Genomic DNA, 14,255 nt, shown 5'->3' on the forward strand with positions numbered 1-14,255 from the left:
ACTAGAAAAGAAAATTCAATTTGACAACTCTTCAAATTTAAATCTACATATTTTCCACCATTTTATTCAATTCTTCCATATTAACATTAGGAGGAATTGGCTCAAAATTTTCATAATCGACATCTCCATACATTGGAGATGTTTGTACCGATGGATCTCCAAGCGACATCATATCTTTTATTGTCTCTATTTTCCCCAAATTCTTACTTGAATAAGAGACACATTACATGAGTTAAAATTAATGGTTAAGTTTTAATTAACTAAAGTAAGATTCTAACTATGGTTTGAATAATTAATAAATATTTCATATATTTGCTTCCAAAATTTTAAGAATCCCACAATTATAGCTACATATTTATTTTATTGATACAATGTTTTTAAAATACTTATTATTAGTAATAAATGTAGTACTTATCTTTCTTTTCTTTTTTTATTTGAAGTGGGTCGGTAAGGCCGTGCCCCCGTGGGCCATCACGCAGGCACGCCGGTCGGGCCATGGGTATCGTCCACACTTGACCCGCCCACCTAATAAAACCCACTACCACCAAATTTTCTTACCTATAGTGGGCTTTATTGCCGGGTGGGGCTGGTTTACTGGCCGCCGGGTTCATTTTGGCCCGCCCACTTGACACCCTTATTTATCAACCATGCCACACAGAGATATCAGGTAATTTTATTTACTCCATTACATGAATTGAAATCTGTTCAATGTATTTATCTCATTATCATATTCTTTGCATGATGTTGTCTCATGCGTGGAAAGGTGCCGCTCAATAAATGAAATTGCCGAAAGATTATTCTTTGAACCGTGTGTAAAACTCGGTAAAAGTTATTCAACTTGAGTTATGAGAGTACGAATGGATTGTTTTTTTTTTTTTTTTTCGAAGGTAAAAGATGTTAGTCTATTAACAGATTGAAGGAAGCAATAAAAAGAGTGTCAAGGATCTGTCTAGAGCTAGATGTTAATTGTTGTGTACTCACTAGTCACTAGCTCTATCTTCAATTTTTCTTACACAAGTGACAATTCATACTTCTTATGTAATGCAACTTTTCTTAAAATATCACATTGACGATGTTCAATTTGGTTAAATATTCAAAGATCTAGGTCCATTAGTTTTTATTTTTGTTTTCTTACGGAGACACTTTGCAAAATTAATAGTCGTACAACAGGACATGACTTACAAGATTTAGATGTACTTTTAAAAAAGATACTAAATAGAATGCTTACAAAACTCTCAGATAATATTCTTTAACTCCCTCGAGTTTGTAAGATCTAAATTATTTACTTCTAATATTTTTTAGCGAGTAAGGCTTATTCCTCGAACGAAGAAACCCTCTAACGAATTCAAAAAAGAAGGGTAAAGTAGAGGAATTTGTGTTGGTCTTAACAATTATCAAAAGATGAAGTTCACAAATTTCAAACATGAAGATTTCTTAGGAGAAAAGTGTTACAACAACCGTAGATTTGGAGATGAGTTGAGTTAATAAATGTATCGTTTTTTTTTAAAATGTTACGTATTTGAGTTGAGATAAATTTGATCAAAATGGGCTAAACAATGGGTCATAAGACAGCATGATATAGCCAACTCCTACTAAATCTTTTTTTTTTTTTTTTGTATTTAATTTTTTTAATTACCAAACAAACTTAGTAGAACCTTTTTATATTTATTAGGACTATATGTAAATATAAATATTTAACAAGATTTTTTATGGGTTTATTTGGACTACATATTTAGTCCAAATCACCCCATCTTTTAAAAGAACTGAATGGACAGAACAAAATCGGGAAATTATACCCAATGACTTTGAAAATGGATGGTCTTGAGCTTTTGAACTCCTACCCCGTGAGCAAACCTTCAAGGTCAAAAGTCAACAACAGCTTCCGTTCCGTGAGACAACACTTGTTAAACCCGGAAGCTTTTACCTGAGTCAAGCGTGATAAAAAATTCAAGAACATCCAATTTCAAGACATTTCTTGTAAATCACTTTTAATTTTACCGCACTTAGGTAAGATGAATGGAAAATGATTTCAATGGGAGATAAAAGGAAACATATATCACCACACATTGGATGATCTTTTATTTAAATGATGAACACATTACACCAAGATTTAATTTCTTAGCAACAGAGTCTGAATCCATCATACATTTTTCTTTGAACAACACTTCCCGTCACTTGTTATTTTTATATATCTAATAAGTGACTAAATGTTGAAAATAAGATAAAACTGAAATTACATGCCCATGGCTATGGCATCCCCAACAAATGGCCCACAGGTCTTTCTAAAATTCCAACAGGCCTGACAGAACCAACCATTAGAGCAATCATCCATCGTATTACAAGGTTTCCCACAAGTGGGATCATCTTGAAATAGTTTTTTTTGCAATTGGTAGTACATCTTCTTGGGCCATCACAAGAATTTTCGCGGAGCAGAATGAATGAGCTGCAAGTCAATTAAATTCAAAATTGAAATTTATAAGAATAATATACTCCTTATATATATATATATATATCCCTTATATTCCAATTTATGTGTGTCACACTGAAGGTGAGCATCTAAGCAAGAGGTCACAGTGCATGGGTGCCTCGTAAAAGCCTCTGCAGAAGCGGGCGTACACAAGACAATAAAGTTCAGTCCGGCCCTTCCTTGGATCATCGAATATTGGGAGATTGGTGCACCGGCCGCCTTTTATACTAAAGGGAGCCTCATGTTAAGAATAAAAGTTATTTTCGTATAACCTATAGGCTACGGGTTTGAGTCCAGCCAGCCCACTAATTTTGCATTTAGGTTGTCTACATCACACCTCTTGAGATGTGGCCCTTCCCCGTACCTCCGATAACGCCGGAATGCGCGCATACGTCGTCTCTTTTTACGCGTATCATACTTTACTTTATGGTCTGTTTGAAAAGAATTTAATGTCCTATTTAAACAACTTAACATTAACTTTAATGTTTTTATTTTATCCTTAAATGATGCAAATGTCTATGATTTATTTTAGAACACAAATTTTGATTGCTAAGCAAGCCGAGTTCTCTTTCGCTTCTGAAATGATCGTTTTGCTAACTCTCTCTCAACAAAAAGAAAGAAGAGATGATGGGATCTTCAAGTAGCGCGATTAAGATTTGAAAAGATTACGGGGTATTATAACTACAAATGCTCTTTAAATCCTTTCCAAGATTCGAGAAAAATTAAGAGAACCCTTGCCAGGATATCAGTATCAATACTTTGTGTAAGACCATAAGAATTTATGTTATGTACCAAAAAAAAGATTTTTGTTCGATGCTAGTTGAAATCAGAATATATGGTGGCAATGGTGCCATGAGTGGTGATGGAGGAGATGAAGTGCTATTGGCCGAAAAAATTGGAGAAGAGGGGTAAAATAGGTGTGGTGTTCACCTCATCAACAAGTCAATGTCACGCGCGAGGGGTTGAGCGTCGACACCTCTTACTGAGGAGGGATATATATGGTAGAGATAGCTTCCTTTGCTCATTTTTTTGCCGTGTTTTAGAAAAATTAGTGATTTTCATGGAGTTTCAAATTCTACGTAAAACTTGAAACTCATAATAATGACTTTTTTTCAATTATAGAAACTGAAGAATAGAGCTATGCATGAATTTTACCTGTATATTTGCGCCACTTGACTAGCATCAGGGTTATTTTTATAAGAAAATATAATAGATAATAAACTATTATTTAATCTATTTTACATAGGAGATGAGCAAATTTAACCCTTGTAGGAAGCGGATGAAAAGAATTACCAGCAATAACCACAAGGAGAGCGGTGAAAATGATAGCAAGTGTATGTGAAAAACCCTTTTCAGCCATGGCAATAATACTAAGTAAAACTTCGAGGTTGAGAGATTGATAATATAATTAATGAAGATGGAATTTCCATCCTATACGAAGTTTAGTATTTATAAGCCTTTATCAAGAGACTTCGCAAAGTTTGGCCATCAAAACGTCTAACAACCAGTGGCGAGCCCAGGATTCAATGGTCCTGGGTGCTCACCTTAAAATCAACAAAGAACATATCGTTTTGGGTGGGATTTGAACTTGGCTCCTCCATGACTTAGCCTAAAACCTACAACCTTTTAACCAGAGCATCAAAATTTTTTATTGCTTCTTGGGTGATATATATAATATTATCTATTAAAATTTTAATATTTTCTATATGCCTACATAGAGTATCCGCCACGATTAATGGGTGTCCGAGCACCAAAAAATAATACATGGGTCCGCCCCTGCTCACAACCACACAAGTTTCTCATTTTTTGGTTGTTGATAATTTTAAGGAATATTACTATACACGTCATTGAAGATTAAGATATTTGAATTTGAATTAAAATATATAATTATTGAGAATTTGAGACGCTGTCTCTAAACCTGCAAATTGAATAATTATGAACTGGAAATTATTTATTCTCTCAGTAATTAAAGGTGCATAATTTATATCTATTTAAAAAGTACTATAATAAATATAAAATTTTAATAAAATATTAATTAAATATCATATCTGCCAATAAATAGTTAGAGTTAGCGTTTGTAGCAGCTGACAATAATGATTGACACTAAAAGTTGTAATGCGTGGTGGCTGATCGTGATGGCGGTTCGTGAAGGCGGCTAAAGGGTGGTAGTAGTTTTGTAACGACGTCGATTTGAGTAGAAAAAACTTTCATCTCTTTAATAGAATCCTAAAATAAGACAAAAAAAAAAGTGAGCCGGAACCAAACTAAGACAAAAAAAAAAAAAAAAAAACAGAAATAGTATTCACGCACGAATTTCGTGCGTGAAAAAACCAAAAAAAAACAGTTTTGGCACTCACGCACAAATTTTTGTGCGTGAATGGGTCATCCAAAAAAAAAAAAGGAATATTAGTAGTCACGCATGACTTTTGTGCGTTAATGTTGGGGCCTCTTTTTTTTTTTTTTTTTTTTTTTTTTTTTTTTTCCAATCACGTTTTTTTTTCATACTTTGGGTAAAGATTGAAATATGCTTTAAAATCCCAAAATATCAATATTTTATATAAAACTTAATATCTTTTTTGCGTACAATAATGTCGGCTCATTACATGAAGTCCGCCTAAACGTTTGGATCGTCGTTTTAGGGGTTCTAAAGTGCCAAGCAAGTTTTGAAACTTGTAATATTTATAGGGTTTTGATTTAAGTGTTTTATTATATTTGAATGTACAAATTTAAATATTTGATTTAATAATAATTCATCCAATACGAGAGGTCTATACTAATTAAAAAATAATTCATTCCATTTAATTACAATACTAATTCAAAGCAATACAATAATAAATTACAACAACTTTCTGTGCGTGAAAGTGTAACAACTTACAACTAAACCCTAAAATCTGTGCGTGAAAGTGCAACAACTTACACCTAAACCTTAAAATCAAATACGCGTGAAAGTGGAAAAATATATTTTACCCTTTCACGCACGTATTTTGTGTGTGTTTAACTGTACCGAAAGTGAAAAAATTATATTTTACCCTTTCACGCACAAAATCGTGCGTGAAAGTGTAAAATATATTTTTCCGCTTTCACGCACAAACGTATTTTAAGGTTTAGGTGTACTACTTATTATTGTATTGCTTTGAATTAGTATTGTAATTAAATGGAATGAATTATTTTTTAATTAGTATAGACCTCTCGTATTGGATGAATTATTATTAAATCAAATATTTAAATTTGTACATTCAAATATAATAAAACACTTAAATCAAAACCCTATAAATATTACAAGTTTCAAAACTTGCTTTCGGACTTTAAACCCCTAAAACGACGATCCAAACGTTTAGTGGACTTATAATGAGCAGACATTATTATGCAAAAAAAGATATTAAGTTTTATATAAAATATTGATATTTTGAAATTTTAAAATATGATAATCTTTTTCGCTTAAAAGTATTTAAAAAAAAAAAACGTAATTAAAGATAACGCCAAAAAAAAAAAAAAAAAAAAAGAGGCCCCAACATTAACGCACAAAAGTCATGCGTGACTACTAATATTCCTTTTTTTTTTTTTTTTTGGATGACACACACGCACAAAATTTGTCATGCGGCTAAAACCGTGTTTTTTGCGGTTTAGTCTTTTTACGCACGAAATTCGTGCGAATACTATTCTGTTCTTTTTTTTTTTTTGTCTTAGTTTGCCTAACTTTTTTTTTTTTGTGCTATTTAAGTTGCGGATTCCTTTAATAGACATATTCAGCACAAATCAGAATTACACGAGGCATGAAATTTAGATATAGGATGGACAAGCAAAAAAAAAAAAAAAAAAAAAAATAATATATATATATATATATATATATCTACAAGCACGTTGTATTCATTTATCGCTGGGACCCCAATAGATAGAGATAAACATTCAAGGACCATAAAACAAAGATAAACATTCAAGGACCACAAAACAAACACTAGCATTCTTGTTTTTGGAATATCATGCATTGGTACAAGGAATTAATTATTGAAGTAATATGCCACCTACCCTATATGATTATCGACTATAAAAGTAATGTGTGATATGAATCTAAGTATTACTTCTTCTTTTTTTTTAAATTGATTTTCCATATGGTGCTCGATACCTGCATTAGAGCACCGATTAATCTAAATTTGCACCGTGTAAGGTCCATTTAATGGAGAATTGCTCCCTAACCTAATTTGTTCCATACCCATGACTCGAACCCCAGACCTTCATTAAGGATGAAAGGACCCTATTCATCCCAGCACAATTTTATATTGTTGACAATTACTGAAGCAATTAGTTTTCTTTTTTCCTTTTTTCTAGGGGAAGTATATATATTTACTAGTTCACATACAAAACGTTAATCGATCTAAAATCGCTCTTCTTATATTAGTGTAAAGTGTAATGTGAAAATTTTCTATTATAAGGTTGCTGAGTGAATCGGAATTATTCTACAACCTGAGTCAAATATAGTTTATTCACTCACTCTTAGATTATTACAAGATATAGGCTTTTTTTGAAAGTTAGTTTGGCCAGAGATATTGAAGTTGAAATTTGAAGATTTGAGTTTTTGAAGTTGTAATTTTTAGAGCTTGAAGTTGTGTTTGGACATGAATTGTAACTGAAACATACAAATAATTGTATCAGAAGTCATAAGTTCACATGAACCCATAGCCAAAAGGCTATATCCACCCATGATTATGGTAAATCAAGTGAGGGTCGCAATGATTGAACTTCCCGAGTCTTTTTTCAAATTTGTGCAATTATAGCAAAATTGTCTTCACTTTGTAAAGGGTATAGGAAGAAAATTCTGCACGATCTCGAAGAATTTTCTTCGAAAGAAATTCAAAAGACGTTCATATCAAGGAGGAACCAAAGGAAAGAGATAAAGAATGAAAAATTTTAATAATGACAACGATAAAGTCAGTATTTTGAATAAGCCCTCAAACCAATTCAAGAAAGAAGGGTAAAGTAGAGGAATTTGTGTTGGTCTTAACAAATATCAAAAGATGTAGTTCACGAATTTCAAACATGAAGAATTCTTAGGAGAAAAGTGTTACAGCAACTGTAGATTTGAAGATGAATTAGATGAGTCATTAATTTTTTTTAAAATGTTACGCATTTGAGTTGAAATAAATTTGATCAAAACGGGCTAAATAATGGGTCATAGACAACATGCCACGCCCAACTCCTACCAAATCTTAGTTTTTTTTATTTTTTTAATTTCCAAACGAACTCAGTAGAACCTTTTTATCTTTATTAGGACTATATTTGACATATCAAAAAAAAAAAAAGATAAATAAAAATATCTGACAAGATTTTTTATGGATTAGTTTGAACTACATATTTAGTCCAAATCAGCCCATCTTTTAGAAGAACTGAATTGGACAGCACAAAATCGGAAAATTACACCCAATGACCTTGAAAATGGATGGTCTTGAGCTTCTGAACCCCGCTAGCCCCGTGAGCAAACCTTCAAGGTCAAAAGTTAAAGTTCTGTCCGTGACGCAAAATTTGTTAAACTTGAACTTTTTCCATGAGTCAAGCGTGATAAAAAATTCAAGACCATAAAATTTCAAGAGCATTCTTGTAAATCACTTGCTAATTTTACCACACTTAGGTAAAATGAATGGAAAATGAATTCAAAGGGAGATAAAAGCAACGGAAACATATATCACCATACATTGTATGATCTTTTATTCAATTGATGAACACATTACACCCGATTTAATTTCTTAACCACAGAGTCTGAATCCATCATACTTTTTTCTTTGAACAACACTTTCATCACTTGTTATTTATTTATCTTATAAATGACTAAATGTTGGAAAGAAGATAATAGTGAAATTACATGCCCATGGCTATGGCATCACCAACAAATGGCCCACAGGTCTTTCTAGAATTCCAACAGGCCTGACAGAACCAACCATTAGAGCAATCATCCATTGTATTACAAGGTTTCCCACAAGTTGGATCATCTTGAAATAGTTTCGTTGCAATTTGTAGTACATCTTCTTGGGCCATCACATGAATCTTCGTGGAATAGAATGAATGAGCTGCAAATTCAAAATTAAATTTTGTAAGAATAATATAATTTCTCTGTTCCAGTTTATGTCTCCTAATTTCCTTCTTAGTATGTCTCAAAGAGAACGTCATATATTGTTATTTAGAAATAATTTAACTTCAAATTCACTCGTGAAATCCAAGTTTTTCGTTCAGATGCCGGCAGAAAACAGAACAATATGGTGGTAGTAGTGTTGTAAATAGTGGAAGTGAAGAAAGTGTTAGCGGTTCACGAAGAAGTGGAGAGAGGAGGGGGTGAAATGAGCTACGGTCAGGTGGTGAGGTGGCATGTCATATGGAGTTCACACCTCATCAAAATGTCAGCGTCACGTGGAATTGAGCAACTACCTTGGATAACACTAACGGAGGAAGGTATATTTGGTAGAAATAGGTTCACTGGCCACTTTTGACACAAGTCTTTGAAAAATAGCTACTGTCATAGAATTTCAAAATTCACAAGTGAAATTTCAGGATAATATCCTGGAATTTCACCTGTTGAATTTAAAACTCCATGAAACCAGTTAGTGTTTTTCAATTATAAGGACCGTAAAGTGGCTATTTGTGAATTTTATCCGTATAGTTGTGCCACTTGACTAGCATCAAAGATAATTTTATAGTAAAAAATATAATGGAGGATAAAATCGATCATTCTTACAATATTCGAGGAGCAAATTTAACACTATTCCCTTTTAAAAGCATAGGAGAAGGATGAAATGACTTACAAGCAATAACCACAAGGAGAGCGGTGAAAAGGATTGCAAATTTATGTGAGAGACACTTTCCGGCCATGGTAATAATACTAGTTAATTAAACTTCAAGGTTGATATATTGACAATACAATTGATGTAGATGACATTTCATTACTCCACGAAGGGGTAGTATTTATAAGCCATTTATCAAGAGATCAGACTTGTCATTGGCCATCTTTGACAATCAAAATGTCTCACAGCCACACACATTTTTTCATTTTTTTTGTTGATAACTTTATGAAATATTATGACACATGGCATTGAAGTAGATGTTTGAATTTGAATACAAATTCTAATTATTGAGGTTATCTCTAAATTTGCATGGATAATTATGAATACTTCCTTCGTCTCAAATTATCTAATACGTCACATAATTTAATACAACTATTTTTAATAATCATGACAGATAATTTGAGGCGGAGGGAGTAATTATTTTATCTCTCAGTATCTAAACGTGCAAAGTGGCTGATCAATCATGATGGTGGTTGGTGAAGGTGGTTAAGGGTGGTAGTCGTGTAACCACGTTGATTTGAGTAGGAAGCATTTTACCTCTTTAATAAACTTATTCAACACAATTCGAAATTATTCGAGGCCAGTAACTTCAGATTCAGGACAATTAAATAATTTTTTTTTATTTTAACAAAAACACTACCAGCACGTTTTATTCGTTTATCCCTGGGACCCAAATAGATAGAGATATACATATATTCGAGGACCATGACATGAACTAGCATTTTAGTTTTACTAGTAGCATGCATCGGTATAAGGGATTCATTATTGAAGCAATACGCCACCAACTCTACATGATTAACTACTAAAGTAATGTGTCATGAATCGATGTATTACAATAATGGGAAAAAATACACAACGTGACAGATATTTATATTACATTTACGATATATAACTATAGTTTCAAAAAATTACAAAATGTAGCTACATTTTGTAGCAAATACACAATATACGCGTGTAATCGTATGAGCTGATACATGTTGCGCTGATACAAATCTTCTGCGTGTTTTAACTAATAGATTAATTGAAGATATAACTGATACTCATGATTTTAGTTAAGCCAGCGCAACTGTACGCGCTGATACAACTGATACTCGCTATTTTGCACTGATACCACTCTAAACTATAACTGTTGTATGTGCATCTATAGCTAGGTATCGTAAATACGCAAATTGTAGTTATGTTTTCATAATTACGCTCTAACTATAGCTATTTATAAGATTTTCTCTACTTATTAATTACCGAAAGCAATGTACCACTAACCTAAATATTAGTAGTATCTTTGTTTCTTTTTCAGGAAAGGTAAATTACTTGTTCACTTACTAAACAATAATTGGTTTAAAAACGCTCTCCATAAAGCTCCTGAACGATTCGAAATTGTTCCACAACTTGAGTCAAAACATATATCACACACATAGTACGATGCTCTTTTATTTAATTGATGACATATTACACATTTTCGTCACTTATTTTTATCTTATAAGTGACTAATTAAAAGTTGAAAAGAAGAACGACACTCAGGACAATAATACTGAAATCACATGCCCATGGCATATGGCCCACATATCTTCCAAAAATTAGAACATTCAGGACAGAACCAATTATTTTCACAATCATCCTTCGTTTTGCAAGGGTGTCCACAAGTTGACTCTTTTTGAAATCGTTTCATTGCAATTGGTGGTTCATCTCCTTGGGCCATCAATGAATGAGCTGCAAATTAATTCAAAATTAATATTTTGTAAAAAACAATAATATATTCTCTTGGTTCTAATTTATGTTTCATTATTTCCTTTTATTTGGCATGCCCAAAAATGAATAATGCCATATGTCTTTATTAAGAAATTGCATATTTACTGTCTAGATCCTTCCAAGATTCGAGAAAAAAAAAATATGCCACTATCATGGAGGTAGTGGCAGTGATAGTGGAAGGGGAGGAAGTGCTAGTGGTAAAAGAAATGGATGTGAGACGTATGTCATGTGGTGTTCACCTCATTAAAATGTCAGTGCAACATGAAATTGAGCATGTACCTTGGATAACTCTAGCGGAGGAAGGTATATTTAGTAGAAATAACGTTCACCGGTTACTCATGGCCCTGTTTTTGAAAAACATAGCCACTGTTCATGGAGTTGCAAATTCCACTGATGAAACTCCAATATCATGGAGTTTCACTTGTAGAATTTGAAACTCCGTAACATTAGCTAATTTTTCAATAATAAAGGCTAAAAATGACTATTTGTGAAATTTACATGTAAATTTAGTTTTTCGTTATCTCAGTTGTACTGAGCCTCCTGATGTAGCACTTCAACTAGTCTCTATTGGAAACTCTCAATATCCAATTCATCCTCCAAAACCATATCACATTTTGCATCTAATGAAATAGGATGATTTGAAAAGTTTTCTCAAGGACACATCGATGTCATTACTAGCATCAAATTGTCACTAGCATCACTATCGTGCCACTTGACTAGCATAAGATAAATACAACGAAGGATAAATTTGTTTTTGTTTTCATAGTAAATGAGGAAATTTATTCTTATTAGTTCTCTTTTAAAAACGTAGGAGGAGGATGAAACGACTTACCAACAATAACCACAAGGAGAGCGGTGAAAAGGATAGCAAATTTATGTGAGAAACCCTTTGCAGCCATGGTAATAATAGTAGTTAATTAAACTTCAAGGTTGAGAGATTGACAATACAATTAATCTAGATGGCATTTCAATCCTACACGAACAGTAGTATTTATAAGCCTTCATCAAGAGACTTGGCAAGTTTGGTCATCTTTGAAAAATAATAAATATAAAATTCAAACAAAATAGTAACTTAATATTATAGCCAATAAATATAGAACAATTATTACTTTACATGATACTATAAAAATTATTTTTTTAATCTGTATATCTTAAAAGTTTAGCATCGGTAAGCGGTTGGCAATATGGTCAAGGAGAAGAAAAGCTCTTTTAAGAATATTTCCCGCACTTCTTCAGTCAATTTTCTACTTTATTATGGCAATCGTTGTAATGTTGTGAACTTGTCGATGGTGATCAGGTTGATGTGAGGTGGCTAGTGATTATAGTTGTATCACAATGATGATTAAGGTTGAAAGTACTTTGCCTTTTTAATGGACATATTCTGCACAAATCGAAATAACTCGGTTCAATAAAATTTCAGATATCAGATGATTAATTAGTTAAAAAAAAAAAAATTGAACAAAGAAAAACACTAAAACACTTTTTTTTTCATTTGTGACTAGGACCCAATAGATAAAGATAACATTCCACGACCATGACATAGACTAGCATTCTAATTTATTAGTAGCATGATTGGTACTACGGCTGAATTATTGAAGTATTATATGAATTTGTGTATTATCTTAATTACTGAAAGCAACGTGTCAGCAACCTAAAGTACGACGTAATTTTTTTTTTTTTTTTTTGGTGTTTCAGGGAAAGTGTATTTACTAGTTCACTTCAACAACAACAACAACGTGTACACCTTATCTAAGAGTAAAATTACCTTATTTAAGAGTAAAATTACTTTTCATTAATTGACAGTCTAATTAATCACCTTTTGCTACTAACTATTTTTATCGTTAATCATTTTGCCATAAGCATATATCCCACGTCCCATTTGAAGTTACCCGTAATCCATTAAGATAGCCATTAATTACCAAATTAAATTGATGAGTTATCTTATCTCATCCGTTAAAACCCATTGAAAACTAAGCACCCATTTGACCCTTAAGCCCATCGTTTCCACAACTTATACAGTAAATAGGCCTGTGCACAAATCGGTTCAATCCGAATTTCCGAACCGATTCGAAACAATTACATAATACAATTCGATTTTGATTTACAAATGCAATTGTAAAATATTACGGTTTAACGGTTCGAATACGGTTGGCTTCAATTATCAACCGAACCGACCCGAACAAACTGAATTTATATGCCACTAGTGACTAATATGACTAATACTCTAATAGTCTAACTATATATACGCTTAATACTTAATAGTGAAGTAATATTTATTTAACTTCAAATGTGGTGCAAATGAATGTCTGCATGCACACCTTGCCTTCTTGTTAGCCTCAAGCTGACTTCCCTTTTGGTCTTTCATCTTTTCAACGTTCTTCTCACGAGTCATCTTTGCCTTTTGGCCATTGCCTCCACCCATGGCTTTGTTTGTTCTTTGATCTTAGCCTGCACAAATTAGAGTTTTTTGTTTTTGTTTTTTAGGATGCAACCGAGTTATTATGCTTGTTTGCTTGCAAGTTGCAAGATGTTTGGATTATTAATTTGGTATATGTAATGCGGTGTTGGCGATTTGTATGTTTGCACAAGTTGTCAGCTTCTTGTTTTGCTATTTATATGCTATTATGCTTGCAAGTTTATGATTTTTAACTTGGTTAATGTCTTGGTTATAAGGCTGCAAATTTAGGATCTCATTATTTTTTGTTATGTTTACTCTAAAACTGAAATGAAATTGTTACTTGTTTAAATTTCGAATAAATCGAACAAATCGATTTGTGTAACCGAACCGAAATAATAAAAAACGAATTGAATTGAACCTAGAATGGATCGATTTTGGTTGAGAATTTTAGAAAGTCGACATTCGAAATTTCAACTCGATTATGGCCAAAACCGAATCGAACCGATTCATGCATAGGCCTACAGTAAAGAGTCTAAAAGCACCATTAGTACTACAATTTAATCCATTTCGTTAATTATGATTAGAAGTTTAAGAGTACTATCATAATTATACAAACCTTTCATATTCTTATTAATGCTGAAAAATAATCCTATGAATTCCCACACATATTAGTATAAACATCTCTCATGTTTATGCTTTCTTTCCACATGATTCGTAATTTACAGCTTAAGTCCATTATTTTTGTTTTATTGAAAAATTTAATTTGTGTTTATTTGTGGGTTATAATCTTTTGTAATATAACCTTCACATCCTCTTT

General features: G+C 32.5%; 1 protein-coding gene and 1 pseudogene across 1 annotated transcript; both read right to left on the reverse strand.

The window, feature by feature from the left end:
- Positions 1 to 2,043: 2,043 nt before the first annotated feature.
- LOC132040647 (metallocarboxypeptidase inhibitor-like) lies at positions 2,044 to 4,504 on the reverse strand (annotated as a pseudogene).
- Positions 4,505 to 8,142: 3,638 nt separating this feature from the next.
- Positions 8,143 to 9,413, reverse strand: LOC132040593 (metallocarboxypeptidase inhibitor-like). The gene is made up of 2 exons (XM_059431245.1): positions 9,256 to 9,413; positions 8,143 to 8,526 (listed from the first exon to the last, which is right to left on the reverse strand). The coding sequence occupies exons 1-2, from the start codon at positions 9,320 to 9,322 to the stop codon at positions 8,318 to 8,320; spliced, it is 276 nt and encodes a 91-aa protein (XP_059287228.1). The 5' UTR covers positions 9,323 to 9,413; the 3' UTR covers positions 8,143 to 8,317.
- Positions 9,414 to 14,255: the final 4,842 nt, after the last annotated feature.

The sequence above is a fragment of the Lycium ferocissimum genome, chromosome 12 (genome assembly GCF_029784015.1).
Source record: "Lycium ferocissimum isolate CSIRO_LF1 chromosome 12, AGI_CSIRO_Lferr_CH_V1, whole genome shotgun sequence".
NCBI lineage: Eukaryota > Viridiplantae > Streptophyta > Magnoliopsida > Solanales > Solanaceae > Lycium > Lycium ferocissimum.

Coding starts and splice junctions, on each gene's coding strand:
- LOC132040593 (XM_059431245.1), bottom strand. CDS start 9,322: ATGGCCGGAAAGTGTCTCTCACATAAATTTGCAATCCTTTTCACCGCT. Junction 8,527..9,255: donor TCTCCTTGTGGTTATTGCTT/GTAAGTCATTTC, acceptor TTGAATTTGCAG/CTCATTCATTCTATTCCACG.